A 26,274-nucleotide genomic window follows, 5' to 3' on the forward strand; every position below is an offset into this window, starting at 1 on the left:
GGGGGGGCGGGGAATAAACATGGCAATTCTTCAACAAAAAAACTTCAAAAACAGACTCCAACAAGAGCCTGCTGAATTGGAATTAATTTGCAAACTGGATAGAATTAACTTAGGCTTGAATAAAGACTGGGAGTGGATTGGTCATTACACAAAGTAAAACTATTTCCCCATGCTTTTGCCCCCCACCCCCAACACTGTTCCTCAGACATTCTTGTCAACTGCTGGAAATGGCCCACCTTGACTATAACTACAAAAGTACCGCTCTCCTGCTGGTAATAGCTCACCTTACCTGATCATTCTCCTTACAGTGTGTATTTTGTACCAAATGTCTAGAGGATAGCTATTGTGATGCCAATTTTAAAAAGGGCTCCAGAGGTGATCCCAGCAATTACAGGCCGGTAAGCCTGACTTCAGTACTGGTCAAACTCATTGAAACTATAGTAAAGAACAGAATTATCAGATACATAGATGAACATAATTTGTTGGGGAAGAGTTAACATGGCTTTTCTAAAGGGAAGTCTCTACTAGAACTGTTTGAGGGGGTCAGCAAGCATGTGGACAGGGGTGATCCAATGGATTTAGTGTACTTAGATTTTCAGAAAGCCTTTGACAAGGTCCCTCACCAAAGCCTCTTAAGCAAAATAAGCTGTCATGGGGTAAGAGGGAAGGTCCTCTCATGGATTGGTAACTAGTTAAAAGATAAGGAGTACTTATGGCACCTTAGAGACTAACAAATTTATTTGAGCATAAGCTTTCGTGAGCAACAGCTCACTTCATCGGATGCATGCAGTAGAAAATACAGTGGGGAGATTTTATATACACAGAGAACATGAAACAGCACCAGTGTGAATGAGGTGTTGCTTTACTGCGCTCTGATCAGCCTCCGGAAAAGTCCCATAATCCCCTTAAGTCAAGGGGCCACTCTTGTCACTGTTGTGAAATTGGCTGCAGGAATGCGGAAATACCTTTTCAAAGCTCCCTTTCCGAGAAGCTGGCTGCTTATCAGCGCTGAGAAAAAGCAAACATTTACTGTTTGCTTTGAGTGAGTGAGAGAGAGGCAGGGGGGAGGGGGAGGTCTGAACTTACAAGACAGCATGCTGACACGCACTCAGCACCCCAAAAACCCACTCTCTCCTCCCCACATACACACAACACACTCCCTGTCACACCCCACCCCACCCCATTTGAAAAGCACGTTGCAGTCACTAGCCTGCTGGGATAGCTGCCCATAATGTACCGCTCCCAGTGCCACTGCAAGTGCAGCAAACGTTGCAACGCCAGTGCACTGTCAGTGTGGACAGACTGCAGCGCTTTCCCTACTGCGCTCTACGAAGGCTGGTTTAACTCACAGCACTCTACATCTGCAAGTGTAGCCATGCCCTGAATGTGGTATAGTGAGATTACGTTACCAACCATGATTAAGTTGAGCAGCAGTGTAAGGAGTTTTCCCTATTACAGTATTTTGGAAGCACATTTTGCCCAGAAGTAATTAATAATTTTGAGTGCAGCCAACAATAAGACACCTTAAAGTAGCTTAATATGCAGAGGGTCAGTGTTAAGAACTTTTTGAAACATCAGACCCCTTTAAAAGTGTCTCAGGTTGGCCAGCTCTTGGCCTTTCTCTGTTGAGAGGATGATAAAGTTAAAGTAGCTTGGGGTGGATGGGACTAGTTTTGTAGCCTGTTTTTAAAAGTTCCCTTTGTAAAACAAATTTTAAGGAGGAAAACGCTGTGTAATTGACTTGTCATGTAAAGTGAACGTTGTGTGATAAAGGAGGTTGCAGCTTTCCCGGTTAATTTTCCATTAAACATATTAAAAGTTTGAATACTTATAATGCGATTAACACAACCCACAGCAACCTGATACATTAAATGCTATGAATGAGTCAGCAACCAGCTCCTGATGACTTCAAAAGTTTCTACAGTTGAAAACATGAGTCCAAACCTAGCCTTTGGCTATGTCTGCTCTGCAAAAAAAAAAAAAAAAAAAAAAAAGGTGTGGGTGATAGTTGTGGCTTTTGCTTGTTTTGTTTTAACATCAAGATAGCTATCTTGATGTAAACTCCCAGAGGGGACAAGGCACAGGTGGTTTTTACCTTGACTAATTACATCAAAATAAAACTAGTTGTGTATTGTCTCCTTTGGATTTTACATCAAGATCTTGATGTGGAAACCTCAAATGCATCTTTTAGCAGTGAAGACAGCCTTAGGCTCTGACTTCACTGCTAAAAAGGGTGTGTGTTCATTGCGGGATAATGAACACACACTAGTTACCCGATTGTAAAATCCTGGTGGGGAAGAGGCACATTTAATTTGTACCTGGAGGTCACCCATAGGCAGGGGTATACTGTTGAATTTGCCTAGCTGCCTCTCTGTGAAAACTGCAAGTGCCTGTCTCCATTAAGGTTTTACAGTAGGATAGTTATTGCATGTTAATTATCCTGTAGTAAAAACACACCTTATTTTAGCAGTGAAGGCAAAGCCTTAGACAACCAGCGCTTGCAGTGTTGGCATCCTTCGTCTGTTAGGGCAACCCCACTTGGGAGATGGAGAGAAAGGTCAGACACCAAAAGTGATTTGGCAGGTTCTGAACAAGCATGAGGTCTCTGAGTTAATGGAGTACTTAGTGTTAATTTATGAGTGTATCTATAACACTGACTGGAAATCGGGTTTACTTTGTGGTCTGGTATCTTCCTATTTCAAGTTCAACTTCTATGTGTTAGTGGAAAGTGAATGTGAATTTGTGAAAACATCCCACGTGTTTCAGAAATCAAAAATGGTGTGAAAAGACATTCAAACTGAAAAATCATACAAGTCAGATCACTAAAGTTTAGAGAATCAGGCTAATCCATTTATGTACATTTGTATACTGTTTCCCATCTCCTAAGGGGTAGCAGATTTCATGGGTTTGTAATGTCAGTTTCTCATTGAAGCAGAAATCAGTGATGTGAAGTCAAAGTATTTTCTAGTGTAATTTGTTTATAAGATGTCCATGAGCCCTGTTTCCTGGAACAGAGGGTATCATAAACTGCACCAAGGTAATTCCATCTTGCAGAAAACTTAGGTGAGTATAGTGTCTGTTATATACATTTTAAAATAGAGCTTGTATAATTAGAACAAGTCAAGGCATCTGATATTTTTTGATGGCCTTTGGGCTGGCCTACACATAAAACTTGCATTATATTTACTAAAATTGAGTTAAACCAGAGCAAATCCTGTTTGGAAAACACTTAAATCTGTTTACATCAGTTTCCAGGTTTTTCTGGTTTGACTAAATCCATTTAAAATGCGAATTTAGTTAAACCAGAGGAAATTTTGTGTGTAGAACAGCCTCTATGGCCCCAGTCCTTAAGCACGAGTAGTTCCATTAACTTCAATTCAGATTGCCATTAAATTCAGATTGCCAACCCCAAACATGCAAAATTCACGGGTGAGGTCTTAAAATCATGAAACCTGCTTAAAAACTATATTTTTTTATAGATTTGAGGCTTTTTTTTTTAATGGTTTGAGGCTTTAGGGAAACTTAAAGTTGGGGCTTTAACACAAAATATCAAAAGGCTCATGATCAAAATTGTGGGAGTTGACATCACTGATACCTTGCTGATCTAGGGCTTAAAATCCACATCCCTGAGCAACCTAACCCCAGCGCTACGTTGACAGGAGAATTCTCCCATAAACCTAGCTCCTGCCTCTCAGGGAAGTGGGGGCTTGTCTACGTTTAAATCCCTACAGTTCTGCAGCCCCAATTCTGCAGGAAAAACATGAAATTCTGCACAGAACATTATTTCTGTGCAAATTCTGTACTGCGCAGTGGTGCAGAATTCCCCCAGGAGTAACATGGGGAGGGAGGTTGTACTGGTTTAACTAAACAGGTGTAATTAAAGCAGTATAACTTTCTATATAGGCAAGGCATTAGAGCTTGAGGTCAAGGCTACACAGAGCCATTATCTCCCTCATTAACTTGCACAGTTTTTGAGCTAGTTCAGGTTAACTCTCTGTAAATGGGTGGCATCCTCACCCTGTTATTAACACAGTATATACACAGAATACGACATTGTCCAAAGTTACTTGGGTCAGAGATTGCCTTTATTATTAAAGTAATGATCCTAAAGCAGAATTGTATTTATAGACCTTAAGGTACCCCACAAGCTTCCTCTTGTCAAGGATGATTAGATTTCTTCCTGTAGTAATCTCTTGTCCCTTCTACTCTGTCTTTTGGCTAGAGTGACTCTGCCTCTTATGTTTCCTACTGAAGCTAATGCGATCCACCTATTCTGAGTGCTGGGTGGAGTCATCAGGATTGCTGTTATACTTTAAAAATATCTTTGCCAGCCATTGTGGACAGGCCTGCAGTGTATTTCACAAATTTGGAAACGGAGACAAAGACTTAGAACACAGCCTCCAAACAAACTTTTTAAGCACTGCTTGCCCTATTCTGCTCTATATAAAGTTCTTGTACTGATGTCATGTGTCAGAGCACCTACCAGTAGTTCATTAAATGATGTGACTGACATCTATCACATGTGGTTCATTCCTGTCTTCAGTGTCTTGCTGAACCATGTTTAAACTGAGTCTAAAACCAGTTCAGCAAACATAGTTCCTATCCCATTGCAGATAGGGTCAAAGATTTATGTAGTTGACAAAAGTATCCAAACACGATCAGCTGGATAAAAACAATCTTCTGAAGTCATAAGGTAATATAAATGAAGTTGGAAGTGTCCCTTTATCTAAGTCACCATTCTGGATAATACTCTTAGAACTATGGAAAAAGAATCTCTTTCTCTCTCTCTCGCCAATAGAATCATTAGTCAGCAAGAACGTGCAGAACTTTGTGAAAAATTGTTTATTAGATAATTTCCTGTTGCAGACTAGCTAGAAGAGGGCCTTTTTTTGCGTATCACATTAAATGATAGCTTTTATTTTTTTAGGAATGATGGATTGATTGTAAATGCACCCAGCTCCTCTATGGGATCTAAGTTCCGAATATGGACACCTATGTTCAGTAACTAAATACCGCATTGTGAGCTCTCAAATGAGCATAGATGAATCTTCAGAGGGGCTAGGCTCTCATTTAACCCATATGGAGAGGATCAGATAGGTAGAAGATGGATATCAACAGAGTTGGTAAGAGGGCCAAGAACTGAGTCTATGTAAAAAAAGAAGAGGAAAAGTCCCCTCAATTTTGGGTGTGCGCATTGTGTTTCAGGATGAGTTTTCATCCTGAACCATGTGTGTACACACAATGGAAGGCAGGAGGCTTGTCTAAGACTTCAAAAATTAGAAGTCAGACCCTGATGCATTTTTAAAAAAACCCTCATGATTTTAAATCAAATCCCATGACTTTTTGGGGGTGACTCTGGCTCATGGTTTTAAAGTTGTTGGGTTAGCAATACTGTGTGTGTGTGTATGTGTGTGTGTGTATGTGTGTGTATATATATATATATATATATATATATATATATATAATGTATAAAGGCCAATTAACAGTGATGTAGAAAACTTAATGTTTGCATTTCCTGACACTTAATGTTAACTGTGCAACCTTAGTATTGCATTGACAGAGATTTTTGCATTAACTTGTATTTAGAGAAGAAATAGCCCGTGCTCACCAGTAGCGTGCTCAATTCAGCTTTGAAAGCTCTCCTCACTGAAAGGGTTCAGGGGTGAAGGGGCAGTTCTAACCTCTTTGCAATGCTGTTCTTGAGGCATGTTGCTGAAAGGCTGGGCGAGCAGGACAGCAATCCATTTTGGTTTCCAATCACTATCTTTGTAATAAACATGATAGAAACATCCTGGATTGTAGCAGTAGTCCTGTGCCTTTTCGCCAGTGGCAAGCTTCTTAGCCAACATTCACCAGTGTGGTAAAAATGCTTGAGGTTTGTCGATGCGACAGCTCCCACTTTTTGTTTTGGGTGGTGAAGCTGCACCAATGGGGAATTAATGCTAAGTTGTTTGCTAGTGTAAAGTAGCCTATGAGCTGTTGATGCCAGTCAAAAAAGAATCTCTAATTGTGTCATGAAATGGGATGAGGATGAGGGCAGTGTTTCAGGAGGAATCTGCAAAAATCATAGAAACCAATGAGCACGCTCAGAAACCTTTCAGATCGCTGCTTTTTATCACCCAAGGACTGTTTAGATGTGTGGTGAGCATTCTACAAAATGGGGAAAATGTCTTTTCCCGCCTCTCCTTGCTGCAATCAAAACTTGGCTAACTAAAAAGCTGGCAAAGTTTCCTTCCCCAGAAACTGATACTTGCATGAAGACTAAGGCCTGGTCTATACTAAAAATTTGTGTTTACATAGCTGGGTTGGTCAGGCCTGGGAAAAATCCACACCCCTAAGTGGCATTGTTGTGCCGACGGAACTCTGCCGTAGACGCAGCCAGGTGGGCAGAAAAATACTTCTGTTGGCCTAGTTATTGTCACGTGGGACAGTGGCATTCCCACAGCGATGGAAAACCCCCTGCCATTGGTGTAGGCTGCGTCTACACTATGGGATTATGCCGACATAACTATGGCACTGCAGATAAGCTGCTATAGTCTCCGTAGTGTAAACATGGCCTGAACATGGAGCTATCAGCTCAAAAGGAGCTGCACCAGGTAAAGCACCTGCTTGCATCTAGAAGACAGACACTCAAGGGCAGATTTCAGAGTAACAGCCGTGTTAGTCTGTATTCGCAAAAAGAAAAGGAGTACTTGTGGCACCTTAGAGACAGACCAATTTATTTGAGCATAAGCTTTCGTGAGCTACAGCTCACTTCATCGGATGCATACTGTGGAAAGTGTAGAAGATCTTTTTATACACACAAAGCATGAAAAAATACCTCCCCCCCCACTCTCCTGCTGGTAATAGCTTATCTAAAGTGGGGTGGGGTGCGGGGAGGTATTTTTTCATGCTTTGTGTGTATAAAAAGATCTTCTACACTTTCCACAGTATGCATCCGATGAAGTGAGCTGTAGCTCACGAAAGCTTATGCTCAAATAAATTGGTCTGTCTCTAAGGTGCCACAAGTCCTCCTTTTCTTTTTACTCAAGGGCAGAGCTACCTGCAGCACGTTGTCATCAGACTGCTTTCTACAGTTTTAACTCTGGACATTCTCCTCTGCTGTTGAGCTCTTCCATCCTCTTTCATCATCGCTTCTACTCGCCCTTCACGCTCCTTTCCCTATTCGTCACTTGCTTGCCTTCAGTGTCCCCTCTCCTTTCCTTTGTTTTTCCATTTAACAAATCCCCTCCAAAAAACTTAAACCACCTCAGTTAGCTTCTAAATTCACTTGCAATAAATATAAATATGGGAAAATTTAATAAAAAAAAAAAAAGTTAGCACCTGAAAATGCAGTTAATAATGGCTGCAATAACAATAGTTAATAACAAATAAATTGGTTAGTCTCTAAGGTGCCACAAGTACTCCTTTTCTTTTTGCAAATACAGACTAACACAGCTGCTACTCTGAAACCAATAACAATAGTGACAGCAATAGTCATTGTCAAAGTTTGACTCAGACTCACAATTTATCAGACCACTCTGTTTTATGAGCAAAGCTGCTCTGCTAATACATTTAGAAGTGAGCCCCCCAAGTGGGGCTTGTGTCTCTTAATTTATACAGCTTTTTTGGAGAACAAGTTACAGAGAAGTTATAGACAAAAGAAGAAAAAGATTTTAGTCACCACCCTTCGAGATTCCTGAGACCAGTCACGTATCTTCAATTACCTGCCACCCTTAACAATCTCCTTTAACAGCTTCCAGTTAACTTAACTAATTGCCTTTCACACCTTCCATTCTGATGCCTGCTTCTTAGACGTGCTGGCTCTATCTTAATTGCTTCTCCATTCAAAAGCTTACTGTCCCTATGTGTGCTCCCTCAGATACTTTGTAACATGTTTTGGCATGCCCTCTCATATACAATGTATCCAGCATGTCCCCTTATACAACGTTATACTTATACAACGTTATACTTCCACATCATATACATGGGCACACGTTCTGGAGGCTATTTCCCATTTAAACTATACCTGTTTCAAAGTAGACCAATATAGCAGTTAAACACTGACCATGGTTCTCTTTAGATCTGTAATTCCATCTTCAACAACTTACCGTCTTTCTGAAATGCTCATTGAGAGTTTTTTTGGCTGTTCCATGGAACAGCTTTGATTATTTTTTTTAGCCATTTTGTGGTTATTTTAAGCTTCAGAAAACAATAAAATGTACTCCCTCCCACCTCCCCCAGCTCCTCTCCATGCCTTTATGAAAGCAGAATCTGTGTAGATAAAGCACAGTTGATCTGTTAGGAATTACGGTTTCTCAGTTATTCTTTTGGTCTTGCATATCATACCTTTTATGTAGAAGAATATTTAAAGGTGCAGTGTAGAACAGTAGGATGAAAGATTCCAGTGTGCATTGAAGAGTTTTTGTGACCTAGGAACCACCCGTTCTTTAACTTTTTTTAAATGAATTTTTGTTTTCAAAGTGAATTTTAGTGCTCATGAAAGCTGCTGGCTTTGATAGCCGTAGAGATTGAAACCCTCTACCCACAGATAGCACACGTGGCAGCAGCATAGTCTAATGGTTAAAGCATTAAATTGGGACTCAGGAGCAGCCTTCTGTTTCCAGCTCTACCGCAGCTGCCCGTGGGCAAGTCACTTGATCTCTCTGTACTTCGGTTCCTCATCTGTAATATTTCTGTATCTCATGAAGCTGTTAAGAGAATTCATTCACTAATGGTTCTGAGGCACTAATACGACACCGACAAGGATCTTAGAAAAGGCAATATTTGAATTTTAAAAACTCTTACACTGTCCTCCAGAAATGAACCTCAACTCTGACCTGACAGGATCACCTCTAGGTAAGACTGCTGTTTGCAGGTTTCCTTAATCCATGGCTGATCTTCAGAGGTGGCTGCTTGTGGTGATAATGTGTCATGTGGAAAATTGTGCACTGGAAGCAAGACTGAGAACCACCAAACTGATTTCATGTAGGCTACCAAACCTCATGAGATGATGGGGGACTTTTAGTCACTCCTTTCCACATTCAGGAGTGCCAAGCAGGGTCAGATCATAGATCACTCTAATCCAACCATCTTTCTCAGGAAGTGGGCAGCATTTGATATTTCAGGGACAGGAAGAGCCCATACCACTTGGCGTTCCCTTACCTAACCTGCAAAGCTGTTCCTGTGATTAGGGACAGAAGGAATTCCTCCTTCCTGACCCTCTCAGTCTATCAGCTTATTCCCAGAAACTTCCGATTTAATTACCCATGTCATCACAATGTGCGTAGCTGCAGGTTTTATTAATGATCATAAAGTTATTGAATCCTCTTTAAAATTAATCCATACATCCAACCACTGTGGTTTTTCACTGATCAGCTCTGGCAGCAGGGAATTCCACAGATTGGCTCGGCACTTCACAAGTCCCTTTTTATTGGTTCTAAATGTACCGTCTCCCTCCTACTCCTCCTCCTCCCTGTGCTGGCCTCCCAGCCTTTTACATACTTTTCTCGCAGCTCAGCCCCCAGACCGGGATTTTTGGTGCGCTCTGCCTCTGTAGGAGCTAAACCAGGAGTGGGAAAACTTTTTTGCCCGAGGACCACATCTGGGAATAAAAATTGTTTGGCGGGCCATGAAAACTCACAAAATTGGGTTTGGGGTGCAGGAGGGGGTGAGGGCTCTGGTTGGGGTTGTGGGATCTGGGGGTTGAGGGGTGGGGTGTGGGGGGGCAGTGAGGGCTCCGGCTGTGAGGGCAGGCTTTGGAGTAGGGCTGGGGATGAAGATTTGGGGTGTAGGAAGGTGCTCTGGGCTGGGACCAAGGAGATTCGGAGGGCGGGAGGGGGATCAGGGCTGGGGTAGGGGTTTGGAGCATGGGGGATGAGGTGGCATAGGCTCCGGGCGGCGGTTACCTCAAATGGCTCCTGGAAGCAGTGGCATGTCCCTTCTCCGGCTCCTAAGCAGAGGCGCGGCCAGGCAGCTCTGTGCGCTGCCCTGTCCGCAGGCACCGCCCCTGCTGCTCCCATTGGCTGTGGTTCCCGGCCAATGGGAGATGCGGGAGTGGCGCTTGGGGTGGGGGCAGCGTGCAGAGCGGAGCCCCGTGGCTGCCCCGATGCGTAGGAGCTGTAGGGAGGCCATGCTGCTGCTTCCGGGAGATGCGTGGAGCGGCCCCTGACCCTGCTCCCTGGCTGGAGCACTGGAATGGGGCAAACCCCAGACCCCGCTTCCCAGCTGGAGCTTGAGGGCTGGATTAAAATGGCTGGTGGGTCGCATCTGGCCCGTGGGCCATAGTTTGCCCACCCCTGAGCTAAACTGAAGTTTTACCCTCCTGAGAGTCCATTTACCAAGGTAAACAAATGATTTACTGACCTTCCTGCCTCATTGCTGCAGACTGTTACTGCTCACGGGCACTCTTTGCATCCTATCCTTAACGTTCTTTACTCCATTTCAGTACCTCTTGCCTGGACAAAGCTTTATGACTTGGTAAATCAGTCTGAGTGGTACAAAATCAAATGCTTTCCTGAGATCCTGATAACTTATATCTACTGTTTCACTCATGTTTAACCTAACAATTTGGTTGTATAATAAAAAGGATTTCAGCAGATTTGTCAGGCATGACCTTCCTTTTATGAAGCTGTACCAGTTGTCCTCTATTAAATTATGCATTTCCAAATGTTCTGCAGTTTTGGCTTTTATCAACACTTGTAATACATTCACACAGCTGACGCTGGATTTTCTGATCTAAGGGATTTCAACAAAAATCTTTGTCACTCCCCAATGCGGTCTACAGATTTTTGCAAAATGCTTTATATAGAATTTTCCTTTAGTTTTCCAGTTTGCTTAATTTATCTTTTCAGAGGATAAACTTTTTGAGACTGAGATTATCTTTTCTCGTATCGCTCTGGGCATTCTGCCTGTGTTTAATACAAAATAATCTGATCACTGTTTGCTAACCATCCGCTCTGTGTGCCATATGTGAAATGAGTGGAAGGACTTCAGTCTGGTCTTAGCAAGAAGTGATGTTGTCTAGTCTGTGGACAGGACACTAGACTGGGAGTTGGGAGACCCTGGTTCTTTTTCCAAGCTTTCTCAAGCACGTCACTTCACCCCTCTGTGCATCTTTTTCCCTTCCCATCCTTGCTTGTCTCTGCAGGACAGGGGCTGTCTCTTTGGATGTGTGCCAAACACAATAGGGCCCTGATCTCAATTAGGGCCTCTAAGTGCTACTGTAATACAGGTAAGCGTAATTCTTAGCGTACAAGTGTTCATATCACAGAATCTCCAGGGTAGCCAGTATTAGCTGGCAGTCTCAAGAAAGCGGCTAAGAATTGAATGAACCATTGAGACTCCCCTTTCAGGAGGAGACTCCCCACTGGAACATGTCCGAGGGTATGTCTTAATTGTAAAAGTAGCACACTGGTCTAACTCTCTGAGCACCCAAGTTACCCTTCCCCGGTGTGAACAGCTACCCTGCAAAGCCATAGCCAAGTTACTGCATTCTCCCTGGTGCTGCACACCCCACTGTGTGTCGCTAGGACTTCTGGGGGAACATCCCATGGTTCTTTTGTGCTTTTGTAAGCTGAACAGCTCTACGGTTCTTTTTCAGAGAATTGTGGGAGAACTTGTCTATGCTTCTGGGCTCAAAGGTGGGATTGTGGGAAGGTGCTGGAGGACTCTCCATGCTCAAGTGGTTTAGACCAGGGTTTCTCAACCCATGGGTCATGACCCAAAATTGGGTCTCCAGAATGTGTCAAGGGTTGTATGGGAAGCCTGGGAGAGAGGGTTTGGATCCTGCCTCCACCGTGGTGGGAAGGTACTCCGGGGGAAAGGCCTTGTGGGAGCTGGGTCCCTGCCCCTAGATGGGTGGGAAGGCCCTGGCAGTGGTTGCAGAGCTCTCCCTCTCCCTGCACTTGCCCCGCAGCAGTAGCTCATGGGGCTGGCTGGTCTCAGCACCCTGCTCTGGCTGTTGCGACCTGGTACATGGGGCTGCAGCACTACGCAGATTTGGCCCAGCTGCTCCTCCATGGTGATGGCAGGGAGCCAGATGTGCCAAATTTGAGCACGTGGTACTGGAGCCCATACACTAGAAAGCAACACCACTTGCTCAAATTTGGTCCTTCTTACCCTGTGTCGGGGCATCAGGCCAAACCTTAGCAGTACTTCAACCCTGGAGGCCGCAATGCCTGGAGCGAGGAGCCAAGCCCAGCCAGCCCCTCAGGAGAGGAGCCTCAGGAGCCACCACTATGGTATGCCCAGTGCACTTATTTAGTGCTTACTATGTTAATTTGTATATTATATATCATGGGTAAGAAATATTTAGTAAGCCAGATGTTTTTTGCACTAAAATTATTTATTGGGTTGTGACAGACCCCGAAGGTTTACAAATGATTTAGTTGGGGATTGATCCTGCTTTGAGCAGGGGATTGGACTAGATGACCTCCTGAGGTCTCTTCCAACCCTGATATTCTCTGATTCTATGAATGGGTCCTGAGCCCAAAAAGGTTAAGAATCACTGGTAGGAGCTTGGAGGCAGGGAATTTTTAGTGAAGGCTCCTCAGCTCTGGAACTTGCTTCCCAGAACCCAGATTTATGCACCTTTAGGTCATGTTGCAGAGCTTATCTTTTGTTCAGAGGTTTATTTTGGGAAAGTGGGTGAATGGACTGTAATGACTAGCGAGAGAGTCCTAGATTAGGTTTGGAAGGGAAGATTTCATATTTTGGATACTAGTCCTATTTTTGTGCATGTACCAACAGCTCCAGATGGTCACATCTTAAAATAAGTTTTTTAATAAATACAGCACTTGGAGTTGTCAAAGCCCTGTTTAAACATTAATCTGAACCTCTACTATGAATAAAAGGGCTCTTTATTATAGCACAGAAAGGCATAACAAGAACCAGTGGCTGAAAGCTGACCAAAGACAAATTTAAATTAGAAATTAGGCATAAATTTGTAACAGGGTGATTAACCATTGGAGCAAACTGCCAAGGGAAGTGGTGGATTCTTCATCTGAACATGTCTTCAGATCAAGACTGGCTGCCTTTTTGGAAGAGAGATTCTTTTGCCAAACACAAGTTATGCTTTAGAGAAATGCAAATTATTGGGCTCAATACAGCGGTCTTTGGGTGAATTGTGATGGCCCATGATATACAGACAGCCAAACTAGTTCATCTAATGGTCCCTGCTGGGCTTAAATTCCATGGGTAATTAGAGGAGTTCAGTCTGTATGTCTGTCTGTTACTTTTGAGAAGAAGGATTGTTTCACGATCAGGGCACAGGACTGGTGAGTTGGATTCTGGCAAAAATTCAGCCTTGGTACAACTTAATTTTTTAAAGACAATGGTATTACACCCGGGCTGAATTTGGCCCATGCTGATTTAACAACCCTCCTCCATGGGTCATCAGCTAGGTTTGGAATTAGGCCCTTCAGCACCATAGCACAGACCTCCACCATTTGAGCTAACGGAGCAGTTCCATTATCTGGTAGCAGTAGTAGGTTTTTAATGGACCATCCACTGGGGCAGGTGCAGCACACATTCAATCAACAGTGTTATGTTATGTGGCTGTAAGCCAGCAACTTAACCTTTCTGTGCCTGAGTCACCTTCTAGAAAATAAAGACAAGACTTTCCTGCCTCACAAGTGCATGAAGACTTTTTTAATTCATTGTTTGTAAAGACTTTTTAAGATCCTTAGATAGAAGGTACTAGAGAAATACGAAGTAGTGTACAAAATACAAAGCCTGACCCACTCAAAAAAAAAAAATTAAGGGGAAAAATTTATCTCTTTTCGAAATAAAGTGCTATCAGTGAGATCTTAACCAAGAAACTTCCTTCTTTCTTTTGCCAGCAGTTGGGGATCAGGGGAAGCTGTACTTCAAAACATCTAATTGCACATAGTGAGAAATGAAGAAAACTGAAGTGGTTCCCAAGAACATATTAGAAAATCTGAACTAAAATGAGAAAGATATCATGTCAAGTGAGACAAATGCAAAGTTGATACTCCAGTGCTTCACACATCCACTTGTCCTTGGCACAGAGAAAATGAGATTTTTAATATCTGAGAAACAGATTGTCATGAAGACTCATCATTGTAAATTTAAGCTGCCTTTACAGTAACTTAGGCTGGGAGCAGGGTTGTTCATTACATTCAATTCTACAATTGTGGACATGATGTCCATATTAATACTGAATTTTTTTTATTTTGTCCCTACTAGGAAAGTGAAAAGGGAGTTGTTGTGTGTTTTCCCTGTATTACTAACGGGTAATTTATTTAATTAATAATATGAAGAGGGCAAAGGTTTGTGAGTTTTTACTTGCATATCATCTATAGATTACAGTGGCACCTGCTTTTGCTCATGTGATTAAGGCTGGCTTAGCATGTTGGTGTATAATAAAAGGAAGAGGGCATTGATACACCGTTGTAGAAGTTTGTTGATGGCTGTAGTCATGTTATGTAGGCAGAATGACCTGGCTAAAATCTAGGGAAATGTGGTCTAGATTAAATTACCATAAAGTGGGTGCATAACTGGTTGAAAAAACTGTACTCAACAGCAGCTATCAATGCTATTAAATTGGGAGGACGTATCCAGTAGAGTGGTGCAGGGGTCTGTCTTGGGTCTGGTACTATTCCATATTCACAATGAGGACTCAAGTAACAGTGAGGAGAGAGTGCTTGTAAAATTGGTGGGTGACACCAAGCTGGGAAAGGTTGCAAGCACTTTGGATGACAGGACTAGAATTGGAGAAATGCTCTGAAGCAATAAGTTGAAATTCAGTAAAGACAAGTGCAAAGTACTACACCGTAGGAAGGAAAAAATCAAATACAAGATGCGGAATAACTGGCGGTGCGGTCGTACTGCTGCAAAGCATCTGGGGATTATAGTGAGTCAAACAAATAGAATATGAGCCAACAATGTGGTGGAGTTGCGAAAAAGACAAATATTCTGGGGCTTATTAACAGGAGTTGTATGTGAGACCCGGGAGATAATTGTCTTGCTCCATTTGGCACTTGTGAGCCCTCAGCTGGAGTACTGTGTCCAGTTTTGGGTGTCACACTTTAGAGAAGATGTGGACAAATTGGAGAGCAACAAAAATGACAAAAGGTTTAGAAAACCTGACCTATGAGGAAAAGTTAAAAAAAGTGTACGTCGAGTCTTGAGAAGAGAGGAGTGGGGGGCTTTTATACGTTAAAGGCTTTTATAAAGAAGGTGATGATCAATTGTTCTCCATTTCCATTGAAGATAGGACAAGAAGTAATAGTCGTAATCTGCAGCAAGGGAGGTTTAGGTTAGATATTAGGAAAAACTTTCTAATCATAAGGGTAATTGAGCTCTGGAATAGGTTTCCAAGGGATGTTGTGGAATCCCCCTTAATGGAGGGTTTTAAGAACAGGTTAAACCGGCATTTCTGATCTTCATTGGAAGTCTGGTTTATAGTCTGGTTGGCGCACGGCTGGCAGGGAGTGGAGATGCAGGAGGGGATGCAGAGCGCAGGCTCTGGGAGGGGGCTTGGGGCTACAGGTTGGGGTGCAGGGTGCTGGATCTGGGGGGCACTCACCTCAGGTGGCTCCCCGCAAGCGGTGACCTGTCCTGGCTGCTCCTAAGGAGCTGTGGAGCCAGCGTTCAGGGCAGGGGCAGCGCGCAGAGCCGCCTGACACATGCCTCTGCCTAGCAGCAGCCGGGACAGGTTGCTACTTGCAGGGAGCCGCCTGAGGTGAGTGCCCCCTGGATCCGGCATCCCGAGCCCCCTCCCGTGCCCCAAGCCCTCTCTCACGCCCAAACTCCCTCCCTCTTAGTTAACTGGCATTTTTCTTTTACCGGCACCCCCTTTTCTCCAACATGCTAGATAAAATAGCTTGTTCCAGCCTCAGTACAGGAGGCTGAGCTACATAATCTCTTGAGGTCCTTTCCAGCACTACATTTCTATGTTTTCATTGTTTCTGTTCTTAGGGTTAGTCAAATCAGAGAGTCTCTTGAGAAGGCCCTTTGCTATTTCTCCCTGATCAACATTAGACCAACTTTCCTTTTGGGCAAGGAGGATCCGTTGTAACCCTCTCCAGAGGCTGTTGGCACTGTCCCTACATTAGCTGGAGGAGTCACTAGTTTCCCCTCCTCTTTTTCCTGTTTAACCTCATCTACTGTCACAATTTGAGCACTATGGCTACCCCTAAGGATCCCAGATCTACCCTGCTGTTCCATCTGATGTTTGTGACTGTTTGCTGTCTGAACATCCCACGTCCACCCCAGCCTTTAACATGGAAAAACTGAATGTCTCCTATTTCCTCCCAAAGCCTTTTCTCTTCATCTCCGTTGAAATTCTACTGTCCTAACCTCACCCAGGCTCACAGCTTGTCACCCATTTTAGATGTTTCCTTCTTCTCTTCCCTTAGAATCATAGAATATCAGGGTTGGAAGGACCTCAGGAGGTCATCTAGTCCAACCCCCTGCTCAAAGCAGGACCAATCCCCAATTTTTGCCCCAGATCCCTAAATGGCCCCCTCAAGGATTGAACTCTCAACCCTGGGTTTAGCAGGCCAATGCTCAAACCACTGAGCTATCCCTACCTTCTCTACTTGCATCCAGTTGTTTCCAGTTCTTTATATAGAACATGTCAGAAATCTGTACCATCTTTTCTTTTCCATTACCACCACTAAAATCCTTGTCTGTGCCTTGGTCATCTTTCACCTAAGTCCCTGCAGCCTCCTCTTCTTTGGCTCCCCGTATATCGCCTAGCTCCCACTCCAGATTTTAAAATTCTGTTTTGTGGTGATGGAAAGTGATCGTCTTTAACTCTAGCGGCTATCTGCACTGCTTCTTTCTTGCTCTTGGCCTAGGATCAAGCATCAGAGCTAGAGTCCTGAACTTGCTATAATTAGGCCTTCTGCCCTTCAGAAAGTTTATATATATTTTAAGATGCGACTTTATTTTGTTTCTGTTTTAACACAGAAACTGCTTTGATTTTCAAAGCTGAAATTTGGCAGTTGGTCAACAATATGATCTCATTGCTTTTGTGACTTCAGCTGAGGGAAAACATTTTTCATGCAGTTGAGAGGTTTAACGAGAGTAGTTGACTGTATAACAACATTTGGAAAGGGAGATTTGGAGGGCGCGGGAGAGAGAGGCTGACTTTCCCCATCCTTCAGCACGTTCAACACCGTGTTATGGCTGCTATCCCAGACACAAATTTTTTGGAATAAATAGAAAAGAGGATAACAGGACCAATGTCCCCCAGTGCTCATCTCTTGCAGTCCCCAAAAATTGTTCTGGATCTGACCACTTGATCGTAATGGAAGATCCAAACTCAGCACAGGGAAGATGAACTGCACCCTTTCTCTCCCCTAAATCCATGCTAATAGGACCGAGGGGATAAAATATTGCTTCTTATCCAGCTGGAAGGTTTGCTGTTGAGTGGCAACAGTTGAGCTTTTATTCATGCTGTTCTGTAAGTTTGTGTAGTGCCTTCTGGGTCCCTCTGTATTCCAGGGCTTTTCCGTTGATGATTCTAGTTCCAATCATGCATGTTATAGAGTGGTCTGTCCCAGCCTGAATGAAGTAGAGTGGTCTGTCCCAGACTGAATGAAGTATCCTATAATCCAAGTAACTCTCTCTGTAGTCTGCCTGAGCATGTCCTGCCTGCCTCGTCTCAAATGGATGATAGTTCTGTTTTTGCAGTGCTTCCAACTCATGCCACCTTGGGGAGCAAGTCACTAGAAATGGTAGCTAAAGAAAGTGTTATTAGGTCACCTATTTCCATAATATTTAGCACTTCAGAGCTTTTTGCAGACATTAACTAATCCTCATACACCCCTGGAAGGGAGATAAGTAATTGTGGCTAGCATCATTTCACAGAGTATTAAATGGAGGCACGGATTATTTTTACCCATGGCCATAGAGACTCTGTTGTAGTCTGGATTTCTTAGCCCGGAGACCTATGGTTATAGAACCAGATGCCACCATTCTCAGTAGAGTTCTATGTACATTGATTTGTATGTTTGATTATATATGGAGATGGATTTGTCACAGATTACCATGATAGTAATGAGACTTTAAAATATACCTATATTGATGCAGAGTGTACTTAGCTGGTCATCCTTTTGGGGCCTATAAACATCAAATTGTAATCTGAATCGTTGTAATGTGTATGGTGTTTAAATGCATTAATGAAGAATTATTTACTAAGGGCCAATTGAAATCAATGGTGAAGCTCCAATTGGTGTCAATGGGATGAGTCTGGTGCCCGAATGGTACTTGGAATACAACAAAATATTGAAAGATTGTATGAGAAATTCAAGGATCGCAGGGAGGATTTTCCCTAATTTATCATATTTAGTCGTGTGGTCCCTGTTTTCTGCTCTCAAAATGGTGGGTTCAGATTATTTTAATGTGTCTTTCTGTCTGGCTTTTATAAAGCTGCACATCACGGTGGTATCCAGGTTCTGTTGTTGTTAGCCAGATAGTAAAAATGAAAATGCCTTTACATTTTGAGCACATTTTAATGGTATTTTTTCTCTAATTTGTCTGTTACAGAATGGTAAATAACACTGAAGACCCCTGCGAGGCTTTCTGACTTGCCCTCCTCATGTAAAGTATGCTCAGAACCTTTCCAGTAGTGTAAGTACAACAACAAGAAGTCACTCCAGGAAAGTTCAAAAGTTGACATTTCTGTAATTCAATGTAAAGAGAACAGAGGAATGGTCAGAGCTGTGGTCAGGAGACAAATGCTTGTAACTTTTAAGTTTGTGCGACACTTAAAATGTATACTGACATAGCTATGTCAGTTGGGGGTGTGAAAAAACCACATCCTTGGCTAACATAGCTAGGCCAATAAAAACCCCAGTATTAACCCAACTTTTCCAACAGAAGAGTGCTTCTGTTGGCATAGCTAATGTCATTCAGGGAGGAGGTGTTCCTACACTGCCAGAAAAACTCCCTCTGTCTATATAAGCTGCATCTACACTAGGGGGCTTTGCCAGCATAGCTATGCCCACATAGGCTCTGTAGTGTAGACATGGCCTTAGAAACTTCGAGGTGAACGATAGAGCATTACCATTTAAGACTGGAAATCTTCTCATGTCTCCTGGACATAATGGTTAAACATCAATGCTCTCAAGGAGGTTTAACATCCTTACTGTGAGTTAGTAGAAAGGGTTACAGGTGCCATATGGGTGGTGATATATAAGAAGAACAAAAAGCCTAAGGCAGTGTCCATTAGAGTGAAAATAATTGGTTGCACCAATTTAAGTTGGAATATCTCCTCTATTTTTGTCTTGTTGTCTTAGGGTTTGTAAAGATAATTGTAAAAGCAATATAAATGCCTGTATTCTTATGCTGCTCTATATCTTTGCTTTGTTTTTGTTTAACTCAAGCTGAAAAGCTTTGGGTGTGAATTCAAAATTCAGGTGTCTTTAAATCTGGCTTTAAGTTAAGCCTTCTAGTTTATATGCTTATGTATGATTTTCACCATAACAACCTCCCACTCCCAGCTGCACACGGTAAGTGAGCCACCGGATTTAGAGTTTAGGAAATGTACCAGATTGCCTGACACTGGAAAGTAAACTCCTCTGTTCACAGAACAGGTAGCAAGAAGCAGGACTGCAAGCATTTTATGTGAATGTGCTCCATTCTCTGCTGGAAGAACCACCTCTAGGGCTCAGATCTGTCTGTATAATACCAATGCCACAAATATCTACGCTGAGGCTCGTGGCAAGGGTAACAGTTGAGATGGTCTTTGTGCTGTGGCCACCTGTCGACTAAACCACCAACATGTTTCAAAAAGGCCCCTGGAGAGAACTCTGAGACTTTTAGTTGCTTCTGGATTTGAACCAGTAATTTAGAAGTGAAAGGCTTCTTATTACATTACCGGTCTCTTCAGCCACGCCCATCTTCTCTTACCATAGCTGGAAATATTTTAGATTTATTTCAGTATTGAATAGAGACACCATTTAAAAATTTTAAAGATTTAATTCACAGCAGGAAAGAAACGTGGAGGTAATGCCAGCGCTGCCCTCTACTCCCTTGGTTACACCTGTGTTTTACAGGCTGCAGAATGGCTGGTGAACTTAGGGTAGGTCTACACTGCAATTGAAAACCCGTGACTGGCCTGTGCCAGCTGACTTGGGCTTGTTGAGGCTGTTTAATTACAGTATGGATGTTCAGGCTTGGACTGCAGCCCAGGCTCTAGGACTCTGCAGGGTAGGAAGGTCCCAAGCCTGAACATCTACACTGCAATTAAACAGCCTCTTAACCTGAGCCCCTGTGAGCCCAAGTCAGCTGGCATGGACCAGGTTTTTAACTGCAGTGTAGACATACCCTGAGCGATCACCTGAGCTGTGTATAGGCACAAGGACAGCCCAGCCTGTCAGTCTTAACTCTGAATCAGACTCTTAACACAATTTTAATGCCTAGTTTGTAGATTTAGACTATTAGCTCGGCTGTCCTGGCCTAATTTCAATTACGTTCTGCCTCTCTAAATTCTCTGTGCAGTTTTAGTTGGGTACTGTGTTCTTCGGTGACTTTTTCCAAAATTGTTGTGGAATGTTGCTCTGTACCGTGAAACAGATGCTGTCTTCCACCCCAGAGGTGGCAGCTTTTCAACGGAGGATTAGAGGCAGAATATTAGAATGGAGGAAAAACACTCCACTTAAATGGTGTGTCGGGTTGAAAAAAATTTCCAGACTAAACTATAGATTAATTTATGTAAAGGGCTGAATAGGCTTAACAAATAAGTGATGGAGACAAAGAAGATGAAGGGCCATAAAACAATAGTGGTGCAAACCTACCATCCAGATGGAACCAGTTTATGATCATCTTCATGTGAGGCCATATGTCAAGCCTATTTTTTTTAAAAAAGGAGGTAACAGCTATCAAACCTACTGCAAAGGCTCCCAGAAATGAGGTTCATTTTGCAATTCTTGATCAGGGCAGGAAATAGTTCTTCAGAAGAACCAAAGAATACAAATCTACAGCAGAATTTTAGAGATATACAAGGCTTGAGAGCTTCAAGAATCAGATCACAGCTCTGAAACTGATCCCCTCTGTGACCTGAAGTAAATAAATTCTCTGTATCAGTTTCCCCATCTGTACAGTGGGGTGAATTATCTACTTACCTCACAGTGCATGTTGTGATGGAATATGGCCATAAGTATCAATATTAATTGCATGTTTTGGTCTGTATTCCAAAATGTGGTGATTATATGCTTGACGTCTGATGGGATCGGACAGTTTGAACACCCTCACTCTCAGGGGGGTATGGTCTCCAGGCCAGTGATTACAAGCCATTGAGACTAATGGGTCTAACTACCCATACAATGGAGCAGGCCTCAGGGGTGCATTCTCCTGGATAAGCCTTGACAGATGCTCCTGCTGACTGGAAAAAAAACAGGTTGAATCTGGGTCAAAGAGAACCAGGTTTAAGGCTTGTCTACAAATGGAGTTATTCAGGAATAACAATGTCTCCATGTGCTGACAAGCCCGGAGACAAACCTCTCACAGAACAACAGGGCATGCTGTGAGTGGTGACCAATGTGGGTCACAGAAAGATCTGGGCTTGCTAGAAGAATGTAAGCTGCTTCTGAAGAGGAAAGCTTGTCTAACTATGGCCTGGTCTACATTACAGACTTTTGTTGGTATAGTAATATTGTTTAGGGTTGTGATTTTTTTTAAACAATATTTTTATACAGGCAAAAAGTCTAGTGTAGACACAATTATATCAGCAAAAAAGTGCTTTTGCCAGTATAGTTTTTGTTTGGATTACTGATATAAACTATGCTGGCCAAAGCACACCCTTCTGGAATAAGCTGTGTCTACAGTAGCAGGGTTTCCTGCTATATCTATACCGATTATAGCTATATTGGCAAACTCCTTCTAGTGTAGACAAGGCCTTACCTTGCAGTGAAGGGTAAGATTACATGAGTCTAAATATGTATGTCGGTTGTTTGTTTTAAAATCCTTTATTTCTTGGATGCTTTGTTCCAACTACTGAGTAAAAATACTTGGTTTTAAGAACACCAGTAGTCAGTATCACTGGTCACAGGTTCTGTGGAATTGCAAATGGCTGAAACCCAGTCAGACCTGCAGGGTGATAAGCAGTTGATATATACCAGGCAGTGTTTACTCTGGTCCTGGTCTTAAAATGTCACATCCCTGCTCCACCACAGACTTCCTGTATGACCTTGGGCAAGTCTATCCTTTGTCCCATTTCCCCATCTGTAAAATGGAGAGAATAGCACTTCCCTAGCACACGGGGTGCTCTGAAGATAGATACATCAAAGGTTCTGAGGTGCATGCTGAAAAGGACAGTGTGGCCACAACTACTCGGGCTGGCCGCCTGAGTACATAACCAGGAGGTCAGACAGGATTATGCTTTGGCAACTAGCCCAAGCCGCCTCCCATGCCACTGCAGCCACACTCCTATTTTTAGAGCACTAGCTCGAGCAGAGCTAATGCATGTCTGTCTACGTGCACTTGGAAGTACACTCCTAGCTGCTGTGTAGAGATACCCTGAGTGCTTTTCAGCACTGCATTAAGTGATATAAAGAAAAGGAGGACTTGTGGCATCTTAGAGACTAACAAATTTATTTGAGCATAAGCTTTCGTGAGCTACAGCTCACTTTATCGGATGCATTCAGTGGAAAATACAGTCTCCCCACTGTATTTTCCACTGAATGCATCCGATGAAGTGAGCTGTAGCTCACGAAAGCTTAAGATCAATTAAATTTGTTAGTCTCTAAGATGCCACAAGTCCTCCTTTTCTTTTTGCGAATGCAGACTAACACGGCTGCTACTCTGAAACCTGTCATTAAGTGATATGGCTCACATCTATCATCTGTTGTCTTGGCCTCTCCCCATGGGGAGAAGTCTATGCAGTAGAGTGTCTTGTTTTGGTAGGATTTTTTTTTCAATGTACATGTTGCTCTGTATTTTTGTTAGAGAAGGCAAGGTCACATAAATGCACCTTGCACTTGGAGTGGAAGGTGGTAAGTTTTGTGACGGGGGGAGTTCCTGGGGGAGTTCATTCATAGTCCTTCCCTGTGTTCAGTAGTCCTCCTATCAGGCACAGCAAAGAAATAGTGGAGTCTGCCCTGGAGCCAGCAGCTTTAATTCCTACCACGCTGCTCTGAGGTAGCAATGATAGTAGCCCTGATTTTACAGATGGAGAACTTGAGGAGCAGAGAGATTAAAGCCTGGGCTACACCTAAAGCATGGGTCGACCTAGCTAAATCTCTCAGGTGTGAAAACCCCAAGAGATGTAGTTAAACACACCTAAGCTCTGGTATAGACTTGTCTAGGTCAATAGACAAATTCTTGAGGATTTTACAGTGACGTAAAAAACCCCTTTCATCGCTGTAGCAAGTTTCTATGCTATAGCAGCGTAGCTGCAGCTCTGCCACCATCGCACTCGTAAACATACCCTATGTCTCTATCTCAGACTGCAGACAGAGTAGATGTCGGAGCTGTAGTAGAACTCAGGAATTCCAGGCTCCTAATCCTGTGCTCAGTCCGAGGTAAACATTTTTGTAAGACTTTGATTATGAAAATAATCAGCTTTTATGTAGTGTTTTTTATCTGTATGACAGATCTCAAAGTGATTTACAAAGGTGGGCAAACATTATTATCCTCATTTTACAGAGGGGAAACCGCCGCAGGGCTTAAATCACTTGCCCAAGGTGACACGGGAGTGTCAATGGTAAAACCAGGACTAGAGCTCGGGTCTGCTTAATACCAACCAGCCGCTATCCACTGATCAGCTGTAGAGAATTCCAAAGACTAAATGGAACAATAGTTTACAGAGAGAACCAGAATGTGGGGCTGTTTTTGTTTTTGTTTTTGGTTTTAAAGCTAGTTCAGAGACCAGAGGACACCCTAGAGGAGTGATGTGCTGATAGTTGATATTCCACTCTCAGCCTATGTTCTCTGAGTGACTATTTGATTACACTGGATTTATTTTCAGAAGTTTCAGACTGCTCTTATTAGCTGTCACCATTTTGATCGAAAGCATATGGCAGTGTTCTGCATTCATAAGACAGTGTTTTGCATTCATAAACACAATCAGCAATGCTTAAACTTGGTAGATCAGTTAAAGTCTGATTTCACTGCTTGGAAGTCTTAGGTTTTATTTTCTTAGGACTAGAGCAGTCATTAGAAGTGTTGCATTTATGTTTGTGGATCAGGATGAATGGGAGTGGAATCCTCTTTGAAAATCAGAACTAAGGGATGCAACTGTAAAAGCTATCTTACATGTAGGGATGGCTCTGTATTTATTGACATGATGAGCACTTTTAAGGCCTGATTTTTCTTTTTTACACTGGTAAAACTCCATTGAAGTAGCTGGAGATACTATTGCTTTACATAAGTGTTAAGGAGAAGAGACTCATATCCTTAGTTCTTAATTGCAACCCAGCATTCGTAGCACTGACTGTAGCTTCAAAAGTGGCATTACTGAGGCCTTGTCTCAACTACCACGGTAAGTCGACCTAAGTTACACTACTTCAGTTACGTGAATAACGTAACTGAAGACGACATAGCTTAGGTTGATTTAACGCAGTGTCTATACCATGCTGTGTCGATGGGAGACGCTCTCCTGCTGACTTACTCTTCTTGGGGAGCTGGAGAATCTGAGTCAATGGGAGAGCCCTCTGCCATCAACTTAGTGGGTCTTCACCAGACCCACTACATTCTCACCGCTGTGAGATCACAGCAGTGCTGATCTACCAGTCAATGTAGACATGGCCTTAATATAGCCAAAGGATTCTGGGACATAATATCAGAGAGACAGCTGCCTGCTGCGCATAGTTGAGACAAAAATGGCATACATTTGTGAAGTGGCAGCTGAGTGAGCAGAAACTTGATAGTTTTCGAAGAACAGTCTAGAACTGGCATATTAATAGTTCTAGTTCTAATGCCCCTTACAATGTTGTGCCCTGTATGTGGCAACTTAACTTATTCCTTAGTCCTCTCTTACCTAGTGGTGGATGGGAAACAACCTTGAAGTCTGTGTCTCTTGGAGCTGGTAGCAGTGGGCACTACCAAACTAAGGGGAGCTAGTTACACTATTCACCGTATGTTCTATGCTGGCTGTTGTATGGAGTGGAGTTTAAAGGAAGCTGTCTTGCTTGAGCTCTCTGCAGAGATGAGCTGCACTGGTAAACCAGGAAAGAAGAAAGGCAGAAAAGGGAGGGGAGAAAATGAAGTGACCATGAGATGGTCAAGTTCAGGATCCTGACACAAGGAAGAAAGGAAAGCAGCAGAATACGGACCCTGGACTTCAGAAAAGCAGACTTTGACTCCCTCAGGGAACTGATGGGCAAGATCCCCTGGGAGAATAACATGAGGGGGAAAGGAGTCCAGGAGAGCTGGCTGTATTTTAAAGAATTCTTATTAAGGTTACAGGGACAAACCATCCCGATGTGTAGAAAGAATAGTAAATATGGCAGGCGAGCAGCTTGGCTTAACAGTGAAATCCTTGCTGATCTTAAACACAAAAAAGAAGCTTACAAGAAGTGGAAGATTGGACAAATGACCAGGGAAGAGTATAAAAATGTTGCTCGGGCATGCAGGAGTGAAATCAGGAAGGCCAAATCACACCTGGAGTTGCAGCAAGCAAGAGATGTTAAGAGTAACAAGAAGGGTTTCTTCAGGTATGTTGGCAACAAGAAGAAAGCCAAGGAACGTGTGGGCCCCCTACTGAATGAGGGAGGCAAGCTAGTGACAGAGGATGTGGAAAAAGCTAATGTACTCAATGCTTTTTTTGCCTCTGTCTTCACGAACAAGGTCAGCTCCCAGACTACTGCACTGGGCAGCACAGCATGGGGAGGAGGTGACCAGCCCTCTGTGGAGAAAGAAGTGGTTTGGGACTATTTAGAAAAGCTGGACGTGCACAAGTCCATGGGGCTGGATGCGTTGCATCCGAGAGTGCTAAAGGACTTGGCGGCTGTGATTGCAGAGCCATTGGCCATTATCTTTGAAAACTCATGGCGATCGGGGGAAGTCCCGGAGGACTGGAAAAAGGCTAATGTAGTGCCCATCTTTAAAAAAGGGAAGAAGGAGGATCCTGGGAACTACAGGCCAGTCAGCCTCACCTCAGTCCCTGGAAAAATCATGGAGCAGGTCCTCAAGGAATCAATTCTGAAGCACTTAAATGAGAGGAAAGTGATCAGGAACAGTCAGCATGGATTCACCAAGGGCAAGTCATGCCTGACTAATCTAATTGCCTTCTATGACGAGATAACTGGTTCTGTGGATGAAGGGAAAGCAGTGGACGGGTTGTTCCTTGACTTTAGCAAAGCTTTTGACACTGTCTCCCAC

General features: G+C 43.1%; 1 protein-coding gene across 8 annotated transcripts in view; it reads left to right on the top strand.

Annotated features, from left to right (window-relative positions):
* The window catches only part of HMBOX1 (homeobox containing 1), a 140,876-nt gene that overhangs the window by 40,599 nt on the left and 74,003 nt on the right, over positions 1 to 26,274 (top strand). For all 8 annotated transcript variants that reach the window (XM_077812354.1, XM_077812360.1, XM_077812353.1 and 5 more), the window contains one exon: positions 18,499 to 18,582. In XM_077812354.1, coding sequence (XP_077668480.1) covers positions 18,560 to 18,582 — 23 coding nt within the window. In that variant the 5' untranslated portion in view covers positions 18,499 to 18,559. The remainder of the gene's footprint in view (positions 1 to 18,498; positions 18,583 to 26,274) is intronic.

This window comes from Eretmochelys imbricata, chromosome 3, assembly GCF_965152235.1.
Source record: "Eretmochelys imbricata isolate rEreImb1 chromosome 3, rEreImb1.hap1, whole genome shotgun sequence".
NCBI lineage: Eukaryota > Metazoa > Chordata > Testudines > Cheloniidae > Eretmochelys > Eretmochelys imbricata.